The 17,553-nt window shown below is 49.9% G+C and overlaps 1 protein-coding gene across 1 annotated transcript in view; it reads left to right on the plus strand.

The window, feature by feature from the left end:
- The window catches only part of LOC111159475 (polypeptide N-acetylgalactosaminyltransferase 18), a 342,809-nt gene that overhangs the window by 179,594 nt on the left and 145,662 nt on the right, over window positions 1-17,553 (plus strand). The window contains exon 3 of the mRNA XM_022521983.1: window positions 9,384-9,550. Within this exon, the coding sequence (XP_022377691.1) occupies window positions 9,384-9,550 (167 nt within the window). The remainder of the gene's footprint in view (window positions 1-9,383; window positions 9,551-17,553) is intronic.

The following is a 17,553-nucleotide window of genomic DNA, read 5'->3' on the forward strand; positions in this document are numbered from 1 at the left end:
CTGGGAAAACGCAGGAAAACCGATGATCACCGTGAGCCTCCAGAAAGGAATGCAGCACTGCCAACACTGTGATTTTCGCTGCGTGAGGCCTGCGTCAGACTTTTGACCCCCAGAATGGCAGGATAATAAATGTGTGTGGTTCTAAGCCACCAGGTGTGTAGTGCTTTCTTGCAGCAGCAGTATTAGTGTTAGGAAACTCACGCAGTGTGCAGCCTCTCGCACAGGATCCTGGGGATGCTGGAGAGGCCCTGTGCTTGGTTTCAAAGCTCTGTCGTCACTGGGCTAAAACTCAGAATAATTTGTGAATACCACCATCTTTTCCCTTTGCTCTGGGCCCCCAAAATTAAGCACCTGGCCCCGGGGGACAAAGGGGATGGTTCTAGGGGGAGCAGCTGGGATCCTGATCGCTGGACCATGTGGGAGTTGCTACCCAGGGGCTAATGATGTTGACTAAGACCCGCCACTGGCTCACTTACTGTATGCCCCATGCTGGGCTGACTGCTTGATGTGTATTTTCTAATTTCACTTCATCCTCCCGTCTCTTGGAGGTCATTATTATTATTCCTGTTTCCTATAAAAGAATACTGAGTATTTGTCAAGTTGAGAAACTTACTCAAGTTCCCACAGGTGGTATGTGGCAGAGCAAGTATGTTGAGCTGGGTCTTGTGTCTTTAGGACACTGCCTTGTCACCCTTGCCCTCCCCGGCCCGGATGACCTTTTCTGGTTTGGGATCGTGGCTCTATGGAGGCGATCCAGAGATCTGTAGATGTGTCCTCCCTGACAGTATCCTCCAAACAAAGTGGGGGGGAAACCTTAGTAGTGATTCTGCTATTGCATTGAAAATGTTAACCAGGCACAATTGGGGGTGGGGTCACACTCCTTTCCTAAAGCCCTTGAGGGAAAACAGTTCTGAAAACAGTTCTTAATGTGAAGCTTGTTATGGGCCAAGAGTATCATGTGGGCTGCTCTTAAAGATAATATAATCTAGAGCTGTATTAATAGAAATATAATGTCTTTACAGGGGGAGGTGATAGTTTTGTCTATTTTGCCACTCAGATGGCAAATGCAGAATTGGATTTTAAGGGATAGAGAGAAAGGAGTATGTTCAGAGGAGAAGGAGCCAAGAGAGAAAGTAGGGAACATGACAAACAGATGCAGTTTCTGCTTATATTATGGAGTACTGGTGCGAGCTGGTTCAGCTCCAACTCGTTCCCCAGCATCTCTATGCCTTGATTTTCCTATGTACAAAGTAGCGATGGTAATAGTTAGAACACTGCCTGACACAGAGTAACTGCTATTTAACTTTTTGTTACATGTGTCATCTGGGTCTTAGATCTGTAACAGGGATGGCTTGGGGGGACATGACCATGACTTTAAGTACCCAGAGGACTGCTGTGTGGACAAGAAGCCACATGGGACAGGCCATAGACACCGGCACTAGGGGAGAGGTGGGCCAGGCGGGTCAAATAGAGTGATTTCTCTCCAGCCCCAGAGTTCTGGGGAGGAGGCCGGAGCCAGGTCTGATGGAGAGCAAAGATGCCCCATCCTCTTTTTTCTGACCTGGGGCCCACCTCCCCCCACCTCACTTTCTCCTTACCACAGGCCTGATCTGCTCACCCACAAACTTGCCACACAGAGACACTCAGTCCCTGACGTGGCTTGTTCCCTGGGCTGCTGTCCATGTAGCCCCAGGGATTCCATTTCCCCTGGATTTCTAGTAAGATGTTTTAGGAACAAATGGTTTCCTTTCTTCCTGACGGGTGTTTACATTTCAAATGACTCTTTTCCCTCTTGTCCTACTTACAATCGACATTTGATATAGCAGATCCTTTCTCTAAATTGGTATAATCACCTGAAAGATGTTTGTAGAAGCTCTCCCTCTGGATGAAAGCTGGACACTTTGATGATCGCATCTACTGAGTAGTTTACCTATCTGTGGTTTCTTATCAGACTGGCCTGTTTCCCTCGCCTTGCAGACAGTTAAAGCTCCCAGTTCTTAGATGTCCGCCATCTCTTCCACAGCTGAGCCAGATGTGGCATCTCGCCAGGTCCCCAAAGCCTCTGGATATCCCCACCCTGGCTCCATGTACCGTGCTGGTGTGTGGGAGGATAAGAGAAACCTGATAACATGGCAAACAGATGAAGCTTCTGCGCACATTGCAGAGCAATGTTTAAAATGTGGGTTGCGAGGCCCGGGCTCTCATTTACAAACTGCGTGACCTCCTGCATGTTACTGAGTCCCTTTGTACTTTCCTCGTAAAATAATGCATTTGTGTTGTTCTCAGGCACCAAGTTCGTGACGATTTTTACAGCAGCTCTTTTCATGTGAGGAAGTCGTCCAGGGCTCTGTCAGTGACTTACTGTTCAGCTCAGTGATGGCTGCTCTGCCGGGTCATGCTGAAATTCCCACCCATAGGCCTTTCATGGACCTGCATTAGTTTTCTTGTTCGCCATTCAAGTACCGATTCATTTGTTCATTCAGCCAGACATCCAGGGCTTCTGAGTTTCTACTCTGTGCTGAGTGCGGTACAAGGTACTAGTGATACCTGGTGAGTAAATCAGATGTGGTCTTGACCTCGTGTAGTTTAGAGGCTAGTGGAGATGCTGGTGTTTGTTCAATAATCACATAAAAACATGTTGCGATGGCATGAAAGTGACGTGCAAGTGAGCCAAAGGAGGCCGTGGGAGTCTGACGGGGGATCCCGTTCTAGCCCAGGAATCACAGCGGGCCTCTCCTTCCTGGGGCTCATGTGTGTTCTCTCGGAGCAAGGAGCTGAGCTCATTCAGCAACCACAGACCGGTGGGGTTCTTTGTCAGCTGATGCTCACGCCCGGTCACGTCATCATACAACCGGAAGCCACATGTTCAGGTATGGACGAGAGGGGCATCCTCCTGACTCACGTGTTAGAGCGCTGTCTCTAATGATGACTGTCTGTATCTCCAGCTCCCTGACCTGTCCTATTCCAACCCCATCATTGCTACTGCCCCAGACTCCTTTCCTGCCTTCTGGGGTATCTCACGTTCAACCTTCCCACAAGAGAGGGCTGGGCCATGTCGCTGGTCCTCCTTCACTATTGCCAGATCTGGCCACACACAGCTCGTGGGCCAGGCTGCCCTGTATGCTGATGGCCATGCTGTTGGTAGCTACATGGAGCTCAGGAATCAGTCTCTGGCCCCCTAGTGGTGGGCAAATGATGAGGCCATGGGACAGAAGACTCAGACCCCTTTACACGAGGAGTCACAGGGATTGTTTATCCCAATGAGAACAATGCACCAGGAGGAGCTTCAGGCTTCGGGTGCCCAACAGTACTTTATCGTCCTTGCACACATTGGGCGCATGGCATCCTCTCCAACTTTCATCAGAGTTAGCAGCCTAGAGTGACATCTCTTTTGCCCCCCAGTCCCACCAGGTCTCTGGCTTGTCACACCATTGTTTTGCCAGACGCATCTCTGGGTGAAAGTGGGAAGGAAGATACAGACCTAGTTTAGCAGGGATTCTGAGTACAGGCTTTGGAGACAAATGAGCCCAGGTTTACACCCTGGCAAATACCTTACTGTCTTAGCCCTATTTTCCTCATCTGTATAACGGGGATAATGGTGTTTGCCATACAGGATTGTAGGAAGGAATAAAAGGTGGGGAGAAGTAAAAATATCCATACATCTCTTAGCATGGTATATGGCAAATCATGAGCGCTCAGAAACTGGAAATTCTTACTATTATAATTTCTCAATATTCTGTACGGGGTCTGTGGGCAGTAGGGGTAGCAGGCACCACGCAGTCCCTTAGCTGTAGACGTCATGGAAATAGAGGTGCCAGCCAGAGGGAGTGAAAATCTTAACTATCCTCATGCTCAATGAAAAACTCCTCATTGCCCTCATCTGTGGGTTTCATTAAGTCCAGCAGACTGGATGCAGGCGAGCCTGGGAGCCTATTTCACCTGGAAAGTTCTAGAAGAAGCCAGCAGTGCACCCAAGTGAGGTCAGAGGAGGAGCAAGCAAGTCCTGTGGGTGCAGGTGGGGGAGGGCTAGGGTGAGGACACTCACAGTCTTGAAGGACCAAGAGGGCAGTGCTGACCCTGGGACCAGGCTCTGTCCCAGGGTTTATGTTCTAGGTAGTTAATGGTGTCCCTGAACATTTATGTGCTGACCACCACTGCAGGGGAGGGCCTCCGGGGAGAAGGCTGGGAAGAAAGAGGGGCTGGGGACAGTCAGGGGAGCTGGGCGTGTCATCTTCCTGCTGTGCTGCTGCTTGGTCCAGGAAGGCCCTGTCTTGGCTCCGAGCACCCTGGCATAGTTGGATTTGGTGACCCCTGCACTGGCAGGAAGCCTCAGCTCACATTCGACTTTGATCTTCATCCTGGAAGAGGTCTACCCACTCCTCCCACCCCAGGTCAAGCAGCCTCCCCATGAGTTATCACCCTGACAGACTGGGAGCTTGTAGACTTGCCACGGTCATAGGGAGGCGAGAATCCACCGATGCCACACAGAGGCTTCTGGCCACTGCCCAGAGTGGTACCCGGCTGCCGGGAGCCGGGGTTGGCCTCGCTTACTTGGCCACTGCTTCCCTGCCTCTCACAGGCAACAGTGGCCCTGAAGCTCTTGATATAAATGTGCTTTATAAGCAGATCAAAACCATCTTGGGGAGCTCCACTGAGAGGCCTCTCTGCATAGCGGCTCCCATCCCGCATCACCTTCTATGTGAGAGATCGATAAAGCTGAGTTTATCATGACCATCAATTCCAGCTTATTAGACAGCCGTAGTACTCCCCTCTCAGAAATGCCTTGTTTTTGTCTCTAGTGGAAAATGGCTCGACTTTGAATAAGAATAAAAGTAAAAAGGGAACTTTTATGGCTTAATTTTTATTTATTTATTTAGTTATTTATTTGACAGAGATCATAAGCAGGCAGAGAGGCAGGCAGAGAGAGAGGAGGAAGCAGGCTCCCTGCTGAGCAGAGAGCCCGATGCGGGGCTCGATCCCAGGACTCTGAGATCATGACCTGAGCTGAAGGCAGGGGCTTAACCCACTGAGCCACCCAGGTGCCCCTTATGGTTTAATTTTATAGGAGAATATGGCTCTTCTCAAAATGAGTAAGGAACTGGTCCTGTACAGTCAGGCTTTCCCCAGAAGCATCAGTAGGGGAAGGCCAGTTAGTCCTGTGTGACCCTCACGTCCTCTGGGCCTTCCTAGGGAGGTGAGCAGAGAACAGGGAGCAGAGAGGCAGACCCCCAGAGCAGGTGGGGAGCAGGGTGCTGGGAGCAGAGGGTGTGGGGGCCAGACCCTGGATCCTGGAGGATAGAAGTGCTGGGGGAGGACATCTCAGGGGTGTGAATGCAGAGGCAAAGCTCTCGGGGTGGGGAGGGGGGCTGCAGTGGAGGTTGATGAGCAAAGCAATTGGCTGGCCTCTGGAGCAGAAGTGCTGGGCGGGGGTCTGGAACAATTCTCTTCCAAGGGGCTTCTTGAATGTGTTTTCCCTTTGAAAGCCTTGAGCTGCCCTGTGGCAGGCAGGCTCCTGCCCTGAGTTCAGTGTTCAGCAGTGACGATGGTGAGTGTGACCAGCACGTATGTGGACATCTTGCCTGACAGACTGTCCTCCCCCTTCTTTTTGCCTCCTTTCTCCCGCACTGCAAGTTCTGCTTCAGTGTGTCGACGTGTGTGTGCTGGGAACTTAGAGAAGGTAGTACCGATGTATTCAGCAGAAGGTAGAACCAATGTTTTCAGCAGGGACTGACTGAGTCCCTGCTGTTGGCCAGCCACTGTGGTGGGCACGGGTGTGCCGCCCGGAGCAGGCTCTGTCTCTCCCCTCAACAAGGCTGGGGACGTTGTGGTCTACTTATAAGGTGACTGACTGTCCTGCTTCACTTGGGACTTTCAGTGCTGAAACCAGGAAAGTCGTGGGTAAACCGGGACACGTGGTCACCTTGCGTCATCCTAAGGACAGTAAGGGGACATGTGTAGTGGCACTTGGTGGTGACCGGATGCTGCGTGGGAGGGAGGACAGGTGTGCAAACCAAGTCTTTAATGAAGTGTTTTGTTTTCACCCTGTGAGAGATAGAAGACCCCAAATTTTATATAATTTTCGAAAGAAAAGACGACTGAGTGGTCATTTCTTCTGCCTCCCTTATTCTACGACGTGACTTGGAGAGAGGTACAGGAGTTCCCCCAAGGTCACAGGCAAGTTGAGGCGGAGCTCTTGTCCCACCCTTTCACCTCTACTCGGCCATACCCATATTGAGGTTAGGTTCCCATAACTGAAGGGGGCCTCACAGTGCAGGGAGAGAGAGGCCAGGGTGGCATAGTTACTGCTGGGAGGACCCTGAGCAGCTCCCAGGAGAGAACGGGAGGGAAGGAAGGAAGGAAAGAAGGATTTAAGGAGGTCAGGACATTTGGCTCGGAGGGATCACCTAATTACAGTACCAAGAATCAGAGAGCCGCCCGAGATGAACGTGAAGAACTAGGGACATAAATTCAGGGGAGGAGGTGGTGGAGAGAGGCCCTGACTCTCCAACACAGGGAGGAGGTTTGCAGAAAAAAAGGAACGTGCTGGGGCCAGTGACATGCATATGAAATTTAGGCCTTCCATAAGATCAATAGCCCTGTGAGCTTCATTTAATTCCAACAACCTACTGTGTGCCAGACTCTGGTTTAAGGGCAAGAGCACAGTAGCAAAATAAAACCCCTGCTCTTGGGGGACTGCATTCTAATAGAGGGGGACAGACACAAACACATACCAATGCCATACACAACTCTAGGTGTTCTGTTCTGTTCCAAAGCGGTTGCATATAAAAACCTTGTGTTTGAAAGAGTCTTTCACGCAAAAATGGTGATCAGCAGAGTTTAGCTTATAAAACAAATATAACATTTCCATTCTGCTTAGGGAAAGACCATCAGGAGTCGCCTCCCAGACCCTGTGGGTTCAAACCATTGGAGTGGGCATGACAATACTGGGAGAGATTAAACTTGGTCTCCTTGGGATAGGGAGGAAGAGTGGTTATGTTCAGAAGAAGGAAGGGAGGGAGGGGAGTAGAGGAAGACAGTTAACCCCCAGCTCTGGAAAACACCCATCAACAGTCTGGAGCTCTAGTTAGCGGAGCTCTGAGGACCCGAAGAACCGTGGAGAAATGCTTCCAGACACGGGGCACCATCTTCCCTGCTGGTGGGGTTAGTGGGAAGGACAGCGAACATGTACCCCTGTACTGACCTTATTGGGAGCGGTTCACTGTACTTTATCAAAATAAAATAAAAAGCAGTTTGATCATATATAGTATGATTTTTTAAACGCAACTAGTGAGCAGGTTTTATGTGAATGCTTCTGTCAGTTTTCATGCCTAAGGAAAGGCCAGCTGCTGGTCTTGATAGACATAAGTAAGCACTAGTCAGAGGAATTGACTGCTAACTACAAACTTTCTCATGGCTCTTATAAAAATCACACTCAGGACAACAACAAAAAATTTTGGAAACGGTTTGATGAGCTTAAAGAATCCTTCCAGTCTTTCTCCTCCCCATCCCCTTCACCCCTTCACTGCACTTACGTGAGCCACTTGCCCCTGTTGTTTCCTCTCTCATCACAGCGCTGTTCCCTCAGCCCCACCGGGCCTTTGCACGGCTCGCTTTTTCATGCTATTTAAGTTTCTGACTAAATCCTCCCCCCCAGAGGCCTTCCCTGACCACTCCTTCTGGAACAGCTGCCAAGGCATCATCCTGTCCTCCTACCCAGTGTTACTTTTATCTCAGTACTCGTATGAGATTGTATCTTTTTTTTTTTGCTTCCAATTTGCTCTTTCCCCTGTCAAAGTCTAAGTGCGGTAAAGATAGGTGTTTCATCCACACCCTGCCTACAGTAGTACCCCACGGAAGAAGCTCAATAAACATCTATTCCATTATATACAAGAACGAATGCCTTCCACACCAATCTGTTAACCTGGTGGTTTTATTAAAATTGTAAGAACAAGGCAGATTTGGGAAAAGGTTCAACTCCTCCCCTTCCCCCACCCCTCTTTAGCGAAAGAGAAGGAGAGCTGGAAATAGAATGGGAAAAGTTTCTGTAAATTTCTGGTAACCATAGAGACAGTGATTTTAGTTTATTAATCTCCTGCTCTTAAGCAGGCTGGGGCCCCACGGTGATTTCTCCAAATTGCTCGGCTCTGGTTACCCTGCAGCCTTCCTCATTAAGGAAGAACAGGCCCATTCCTATCCTGCAGCACTTTAATTGCCGACAAGCAGAAACTCGGTGCTATTATGCTCAAATTGCGCATTATGACCAGCTGCACCTCCCACTTTGGAGCCACACAACGTGGTCACCAGCTCTGAGCCCCGGAGCCGTCTGTGGCCAGTGGGGGGAGTGGACAGCCTCCTCTCTGAGCCCACGGCCTATAATTTCTGCTCTTTGCTTTCATTCAACTATCCTGAAGATGGGAGGCAATGCCTTCTGGAAGGATGGTTCCTTTCAGCCAGAGCAGGTCACCAGCCATGGTTTCCTGCCCACTAAGGCAATGCTTGCAGTCGTGATGCCTTCTTCTTCCCATGGAGAAGAGCATGCAGACTTTAAAGTTTTGCTCAAGTCCTTTGGGTAAGAGACTTCCAATGACTTCAGGGTTTTAGGAGAATTAGGGGGGAAATGGGACAGTTAGAGGCAATCTCTCCAGCAACCATTTTTCCTGGAAGGAAGAGCCCTGGTGTAGATGTCAGAGGCCAGAGTTGGGTTTCTGTCTTGGAAGCTCACGATGGGGACTCAGTCTCTCTTAGCCTTAGTGCCCTCATCTGTGAAATGAGATTGGACTTGTCCTTCCATCCCTCATTCATGTGGAGACTCTGGCTCTAGTTTCAGCCTGGTTCTGGAGGTTGGATCCTGGTGATGAATGAGAAGTAGGAGAGATCCCAGGCACATATGCCTCCTGGAGTGAGGCAGAGTGGCCTCTGGAATTCAAAGTCTCAGGAAGGACACGTATTTCTCTCCTGAGGCCAGATCACCAAAGATCTGCCTTCACCTAGATGTTGACTGCCATTTTGAAAAGATGAAAACTTCCCTTTGCTTGCGTTTTCTATCCTAGTGGGTTAAGAAATACTGAGTCTTTCTTCCAGTAAATACTCAGTGACCACTTAATGGATTCCAGGTACTGCCCTTGGTGCTAATTGTACAACTATTCAGCTGGGATCATCAGTGACAGATTCAGACTCTCTGGTGGTTCCCACCAGTTGTAATGGTGTGAGCCTGTCTGTTGCACACTGAGGGCTTGTCTTATGTATCACATCAGAGGCCTGGGGAAGAATCTGGACTCCTGAGCCCTCCCGCAAAGCTAGAGCCAAGACCTGGGGTGGGCCAGCCTCTGGGGAGACCCCACCCAAGTCCCTGACAGATCTAAGAGCCTGGCTATTCTTTCTAGGTGCCACAACCTCTCCTTCCCCGATAGCCTGCCGGAGGTGAGCATCGTGTTCATCTTCGTCAACGAAGCGCTGTCCGTGCTGCTGCGCTCCATCCACTCAGCCATCGAGCGCACGCCCCCACACCTACTCAAGGAGATCATCCTGGTGGATGACAACAGCAGTAATGGTGAGTGCCCGGCCTCCCTTGGGCTCAGCCCCCCAGGGTGGTTCTCATTTTCTTACGGCTCTCCGCCCCTGCTCCTTCGCTGAGATGTTGCTTCAGAGATGGGAGGTCCTTGAGGGTCACCACTCTGGAAGGTTCCTTCCATAGGCGTGCCCTCTTTGCATCCTGGAGGGGCTTGGTCCCCCAGCTTCTCCTTACTGGCTGGGCACTGTCTTCTCTAGTGTTCTATTGCAGCGTAAGGCAAATAGCCCTGACCTCCACTCCCACCACGTACATGGTGAACCTTCCCAGGGACTCTTTTCTGGGAAGCGTCCATTCAGTTTGTGATGTTCCTTGGCATCTGCCTGGAAGATAGTTTGTGTTGTCTTAGCAGTGGTTGGGGCAGGGGAGGGCGTAGGTGTCGATGGTGTTGGTGATGGTGAAGGTCTCAGTGGTTCAATGGTGGGGCTGGTAGTGGGTATGTAACATGGTGATAATAACAGAGCCACTCAAAGTCTGTCCTCTTTGCTGGATGCCCTGCTCCCTGCTCTGTCTGGCCTTAGTAAAGCCCCAGGTGGCCCCCCAAACACTGATTCGAGCCCCCCCCCCATCCTATCCCCCCTTCTCTAGCCACTACCAGCTACCTCTTTCCCTTGGTGTGAATTTCAGGGCCTGTCATGCCTACGTACACTGCCCCCATAATATTCTCCAGACTTAGAGACCAGGTACCGAGATGGCTTTAAAACCAGCACTCTTGATAGGATGATTAAAATGGATGTGCTTTGGATAATGCATGATTTTAGAAACCAGACCGCCGGGTCACAGGATCATAGAGTCACTGGGCCTATGTTCTCTTTAGTGCTTTCTTGGGTGTCAGGTAGTAAATTTTCCAGTGAATCAGTTGCTGTAATGAGAAGTTCAGATGGGCAATTTGTGTTTTGTTATCAATTAAAGCTGAAACATATCAGATACTTGAAATATATTTAATCTCTATAAGCAAAGTTTCTTTTTCATTTTCTCATGTAGTAAGAAGTGTAGGAATGCTGCTATGAGGCGAATTTCAGAGCTTTCTGAAGGGCAGTGCTTATGAATCACTTGACTCTAATTGTTCCATGGGTGTGAAGGGAGGAAAAGACATCAGAGGATGGAAACAAATAGGCAGCATGGTTTTTTTTTTTTTTAAGATTTTTATTTATTTATTCATTTGACAGAGAGGGAGACAACAAGAGAGGGAACACTAGCAGGGGGAGTAGGAGAGAGAGAAGCAGTCTTCCCGCGGAGCAGGGAGCCCAATGTGGGGCTCGATCCCAGGCCCTGGGATCATGACCTGAGCTGAAGGCAGACATTTAATGACAGAGACACCCAGGCGCCCCCTGGCAGCATAGTTTTAAAGATGATTGTCTATTATGAGTGATACGGGAAGGGGCTCAGCTCCCACTTCTCACAGCTCCTTGTTCCCTTGCTTGTGTCCATGGAATGGATGCCCACAAGAGCTCCCATCCCCCAGTGGCTAACACCAGAACAGCTTGACTAGCCCACCCATGCACCCCGACTTGCTCCACCCAGGCCTGCTGGCCCCTCCCCTTTTACACAATGAGAAGGCAAAGGACGAATGAGCCATCTCTCCAAGGGTGAGGACATCTCCCAGGCAAGAGGCCTCGTTAGGCCCTTTTCTGCTGTGGGGTGGCTATGGGGATTGAGGGCAGGGAGGCCTAAGGAGGGCTGGTGAATTTTGGCTTGGTTTTAAGCCAGGGTGGCTCTGAAGAGATGGTACGTTCCCAGGGGAGAGAGGCAGAAGGAGTAGTGGGACGGGAGCCTCAGGATGGTCTTCCTCGGGGATGGGAGCTGTCAGAGGCTTTACTCAAACATATATGATGCTGATGGTACAGTTAAATGTCCGCACTGTACTGGTAGCTCCTCAACGCTGCATGAGACAAGAATTGCACAGAATTACATACTCAACCCCAAATGGGTACATGTCTTCCTGGAGAGATCTGAAAGCTCTGCGGACGGAGGCAACATCCACGTGCTCATTTTGATATTGTGCTGTAGGTACGTAAGATGCCAGTGTTGCAGGAGGCCGGGGGGCAGGGGCGGAGAGGGCACGGGACCTCTTTGTACATTTCTGTGCACTTCACTGTGAATCTGTAATTACCTCAAAACAGAAAGCTAGACAAGACAACCTCTCTCCTCAGAAGATCCTGATACGAAGTTTAAGGTGGAATCTGGACATCTCTGTTTCTTAAAGCATTCTTAATTCTGTTGCATAGCTCTGGTCGAGCACCTCTGGTTTAATGAACAAGACGTAGCTTTGCTTTTGCACCTGTGGAATTCTATTATGTGGCGCGAAGGGGAAGAACTCTGGGCTGAAGTCTCAAGTCATGGGCTCTAGGCTCCTCTCCACTGTTGGAGGAGTGACCATGAAAACTTACCCCAGTGTCTCAGAGTCTTAGCTTCTTCCTTTGTAAAATGGGGATGACATTTTGTCAAATGGGGATGCTTGCCTCGTGGCTTGACACGGTCAAGTGCGTGACTGTATTGAGCCCTGTCAGTGTTTACCCCTCCCTAGGACTTGTGTCCGTTCCCAGGAGGCTGACACACGGCTAGTCAGCAGCACAGCCAGGGCTAAAGAGAGGGAAATGCGGGAATGGAAATTTGGAGGAAATTACACACAGAATAACTGAAGCCTTGACTGGGAGGAGAGGGTAACAAAGAAAAGAGGGCAGACATTTGCGACGATGTGGATGGAACTAGAGGGTATTATGCTTAGCAAAATAAGTCAATCGGAGAAAGACAACTATCACATGATCTCCCTGATATGAGGAAGTGGAGATGCAACATGGGGGTTTGGGGGGTAGGAAAAGAAAAAATGAAAGAAGATGGGATCAGGAGGGAGACAAACCATAAAAGATTCAATCTCACAAAATAGGCTGAGGATTGCTGGGGGGAGGGGGGTCGGGAGAGGGTGGTGGGGTTATGGACATTGGGGAGGGTATGTGCTACGGTGAGTGCTGTGAAGTGTGTAAACCTGGAGATTCACAGACCTGTACCCCTGGGAATAAAAATACATTATATGTTTATAAAAAAAATTAAAAAATTAATAAAAAAAAAAAGAAAAGAGGGCAGAAGGAAAAAAGCTGGAGAGAATACTGAGCATGAGACATTAAGGAGGAGGGAGGAGGAGGGTTAGTTGGTGAGAGACTGGAGGATGACAGACTCCGTGGACAGAGAAAATTCCCAGAGTGAAAGTCATTTATTTGAACGAACCCACAGACAGGTGGAAAGACACCAAGTCTGGGAAGAAGCCCCCAGATTCGGAAGGTGCAGACCTTGGAAACCTCAGCAGGAAGCTTTGGGGGCTGGGGCTGGGGAATGTGGAAGCCAGATACAGAAGAAGAGCAACCAAGGAGGTAGATTTTTTGACTGTAAAAGAGAATCAGAAGCTAAGGCAGGAATTGGAGCAATGCTTCTCACACACACACACACACACACACACACACACACACACACACATTTTAACCATAATCCACACCAACAAAGACATTTACAACATGACCCAGGATGACACGCCTACTCACACTCATACAATAGCACACGCTATTGAAACAAAACGTTAAGCTACAATAGTTAGCCTTCTAATGTGCAGAGCGCTGTGATATTTTCTAGTATAGTCTGGTCTGTGTTATTCAGTTGTATTGTGTTGTATTCTGTTCTATTCTGTTTCTCTTTTTCAAAAGTCAGGCTGTTCTCAAGACCCTGTGGCACATCAGAATCGCTTGGAGAGCTTTTAAGAAATCTGGGTGGCCATCCCTTAGCTCTGGTGATTTCCTTTGTCTGGAGAGGGGATGCATGCATCCTTTGAGGCCAAAGCATGGAACAAGGCCTCCAAGGAGGGAGGAGAGGATGGCATCCAGGGCACAGAAATGAGGGCTGCCTCTGGGAAGAAAAGGCCTGTCTTTGTCCCACTCGGGGGGAGCAGATGGGTAAAGCGGGATATCACTGGAGGCAGTAAGGGGTGCTGGGAGGGGTGCCGGGAGGCTAGGCAGAGCAATAGCGCTCAGTCCTGGGATCCTGTGGCTTGCAGAACCTCAGGTGGGCAACGGGCATGGTGGGAAGGGGACTGATGCCGGTTGGAATAACCCTGTGTGGACAGGGCTGGGGGGTGTAACCTGTAACGGGTCCCCTCCCCCACCCCACTCCATCCTGAGCTGAGCTCTCAAGAAGAGAGGAAGAGACCCTTGAGACCGTGGCTCTGGGAGGAGGTGAGCCATCATGCCTTTGCAAAGGGCAGAAAGGCCCTTCCGACACAACCAGCCTGACTTGGGGGAAGGCGGCTCTATGACCCAGCCCAGAGCAGTCTCCATCTGGGGCTGGCTTCTCTGGGGCATCCCCTCACTCGGCACAGGACTCATGTTTACTTTGGATCAGGCCAAGTCAGGTCAGTTCCACACACAATGATAGAGGGCCTAGTCTGGGCCAAGGGCATGAAGTTCCAGCCCCTGGCATCAGGGAGTTCTGCAGATGAGGCTAAACTGGAAATGAAACACGCATGGACTCTGTTTCTGGTCTCAGCTCTGCCACTTCCTGGCTGTGGGTCTTTGTCTGGTTTTCTCTGCCATGTGGGGACATCAGGCCCTGCCTGCCCCACCTGCCTCAGGGCCACTGAGGACACATGAGGTAATGGCAGTGAGGGGGCTGAGCAAGCTCTAAGGTGCAAAGGGTGCCCCGAGACTGAGTTTCAGTGACAGTAGCAACAACAACAACTAATAATAATTACAGCTGATGTGTGGCCACTGCTTAAAGACTTGCTTTTCTCTCCTTCCCAAGACAATGTGCTCTGGTGGGAAGAGCACAGAAGCACAGAATTTGGCCTTTGGCCAGCTTTTCAGTTCCAGCTCTTTCTACCTTCTTTCTGGCTGTGTGCTCTTAACCTCTGTGAACCCTATTTCCCTTATCTCTGAAACTGGGATGTGGAATTCCTACCTCAGGGATTGTTTGGAGGTTTGAAGGAGATAAGGCGTGACAGAAGGGACGTTTGTGTTTAAAACTCAAAGCGAAGCTTTCAGAATGTCTTCCCAGGCAATGTCACACTCTCTGTGTGTGCTCATGCCTTGTCTCTCCCAAACTCCTCCTCTGCAGGCATTTTTGTTTTGGTGTCGGGCCTGTGTAGCCACACATGCAGGAAAGGGCCCGCAATGACCACTTTCTTCATCCAAGCAGCCCCTCGAGATCTTTAGCTTTCTCCCTCAGAAGCCAAGGGAGTCTGAGTCCTTGTTCTCTGCCTTTTTAGCAATTTCCACAACAAGCTCCATTTTTTCAGGGTCTGGCTTCTGGGTAGGATGCTGTTATTCTGCTGAAGTGGTCTCAAACTGTAGTGTTTGAGCTTGATCAAGAAATACAGAGATTCATTCAGGCACATTCTTGCCTCAGATCATTTGCACTTGCTGCTTCCTTCACTTGGAATGCTCCTACCCCTGCTATCTGCACAACTTGCTTTTTTACCTCTTGAGGTCTTTGCTCAAATATTTAAAATGGCACCCTGTTTGAAATGGCAGTCCTGACCCCTGTCACTCTTCATCCCTTCCTTGTTTCTTTTCTCCCACAGCACCTATTACTATCTGATCTACTGTCGTCACTTGGTGACTGTACGTTTTCTCTCCACCAGTATGTAAATTCCATGAAGGCAGGGACTTCTGTTTTGTTCATTGCTGTATCTCCAGTACTTAGAATAGTGCCTGGTCTTTGTAGGTGTGTAATGTTGATTCAATGAATGAATGAAATTTGATTCTGTAGGTCTGCAGCAAGGGTTGGAATCTGCATTTTAATAAGCTTTCCAGAGCGTTCTCAGGCAGTGGGACATCTCTGGGAATCCCTGCCCTAACTGCTGTCCCCCATCTGTACTGAAGCTGAGGAGCTTGGGGCAGTAGGCACTTAAGCTCCCCCCGAGCAAGCGTCAGGAGGAGTCACTGCTGGGTAGAGCGTGTCTTCCTTGGGTGGGGCCCTCGGGACCTCCCTGCTGCAACCCAGAGAGGTGATGTGAGTGGCGGGCAGAGTGCAGACGTGGAGGGGGAGGTTCTTGTGCTGCTACCCCAGTGTGGCCTGAACTCAGGTCCTGTGCACAGAGACAGACAGCTGACCCCAGGCCTCCTCCCTTCAGTGTTACCTGACCTCTACAGGCATTCCTGACAGTGGTGGCCAACCCTGCCTGCCCTGGGACTCTGAGGCAGTATTTCCCCTCCCTGGATCCTCCTCCTCGTTATCTGCAGAAATTGTGGGAACACAGCTCTGAGCCTCCTGGTTTTAATTACCATACTCTTGGTGAATCCCAGTGGGCAAGTGTCTTTAGTTGGGACTGAATGATTTTTCCTTTATGGACCTCCAGAGTGAGGGAAGCACCTGCATTTGCTACTGACAGAATCATCCCTGCCTTCGATTCTTGGCAATCACTTGTTCATTCATTCATTCATTCATTCACTCTCTCAACAGGTTTTCTAACAGCCTTCAGCCCCAATGGTGAGCACAGTCAGGTGACACAGGTCTCCCAGGACCTGGCACTGAGCAAGTGTTCACTGAACATGAGCTCTTCCAGGTTCCGTCACCAGCTGTGCCAGAATCACCACATCCCACGATCCAGCCACCTCCACTTCCAGAAAAATTTCCTTTGCTATATCCAATTTCTGTATTTTGTTTAAGATTTATTTATTTTAGAGAGAAAGAGAAAGTGTGAGTGGGAGGGGCGGAGGGAGAGAGAATCTTAAGCAGACTCTCCGCTGAGCACAGAGCCCGATCAGGGGTGAGATCCCATGGCCCTGAGATCAGGACCTGAAGGGAAACCAAGAGTTGGGCACTCAGACTGACTGTGCCCCCCCAGGGCACCCCATTGGCTTCTGTGCTTCCTTGCGTTAATTCATGTGCTCTTTTGATAAACTTAAACATCATATACCCTTCTCTTCATGCTACTTGAATTTTTAAAATGAATCTGAATTTTGTGACTAAAAGTTTATCAAGGCAATGGCAATACCAAAGATTCTTTTAAGAATCTCATTCCCTGGAGATTTCAGTCTGCTCTTGGATGGCAGTGACTTGCCCCGTGGTTAACCCCAGCCTGACGCTTGTCCTCTTCAGCTGCCTTCCGACAAGAGAATGGCCAGTTCCCAGCACCTCATACACTTGAAGTTGGGTGGTCTCTCTTCTTGGTGATGATACCTTTGCTTATGGATCCAGCCTTCCCACTGGTCATGTTTGCTTGAAACCTTTGACAAATGTTGGCAGAATGGGGAATAGAGGCAGGCAGCCTCTAGAGACAGAGCACATGGGGTTATCCCTCCCCCACCACAGTGAGAGGCAGACAGACAATCAAACCCCATCTGGCTCTCAGGAGGAAACTGAGGATCTAGGTAGGACAGAGACTTGCCGGGGCCCCACAGCGTGTGAGTGGCAGAGCTTAGATAGGATCTCAGGTCCTCTGACTCCCACCAGGGCTCTCTCCTGTCCCTGGGCTGCCTCGTGTTCATTCTTTCCGCTATCTGCCCTCTGTAGGGACATGGCAGCCCATGGCCAGGTACCTTAGTTTTGGTGATGGTGACTCCAGGCCATTTGCTCTGCTTAGCAATGAATGACTATCCTCCCACCCCCACCCCTTTTGCCAGATTCAAGCCTCAGGTTCCATTCTGGTGGTATTGCTTCCAGAAAGCCCTTCTGTCACTCTGTACTCCACCTGCCAGCCAGATAAGGAAATTTACCTGAAGCACTCCCACATGCTCTGGCTTTCTCCCTCACACACCATTTTTACTGGTTATCTACTCGCTAAATTATAGGAAACAATTTAGCCCAGATTATTCAAGGTGACCCGTGTGAGAGAGCCATGGTGCTGGGCATCTCAGCATCCCGCCACCTAGCCCGGTGTTCAGCACATAGTAGTCCCTCAATAAAACTGGTCACAAGGGGCGCCTGGGTGGCTCAGTGGGTTAAGCCTCTGCCTTCGGCTCAGGTCATGATCCCAGTGTCCTGGGATCGAGCCCCACATC

The sequence above is a fragment of the Enhydra lutris genome, unplaced genomic scaffold (assembly GCF_002288905.1).
Source record: "Enhydra lutris kenyoni isolate GAN:26980312 unplaced genomic scaffold, ASM228890v2 scaffoldscaffold68, whole genome shotgun sequence".
NCBI classification, from domain to species: domain Eukaryota; kingdom Metazoa; phylum Chordata; class Mammalia; order Carnivora; family Mustelidae; genus Enhydra; species Enhydra lutris.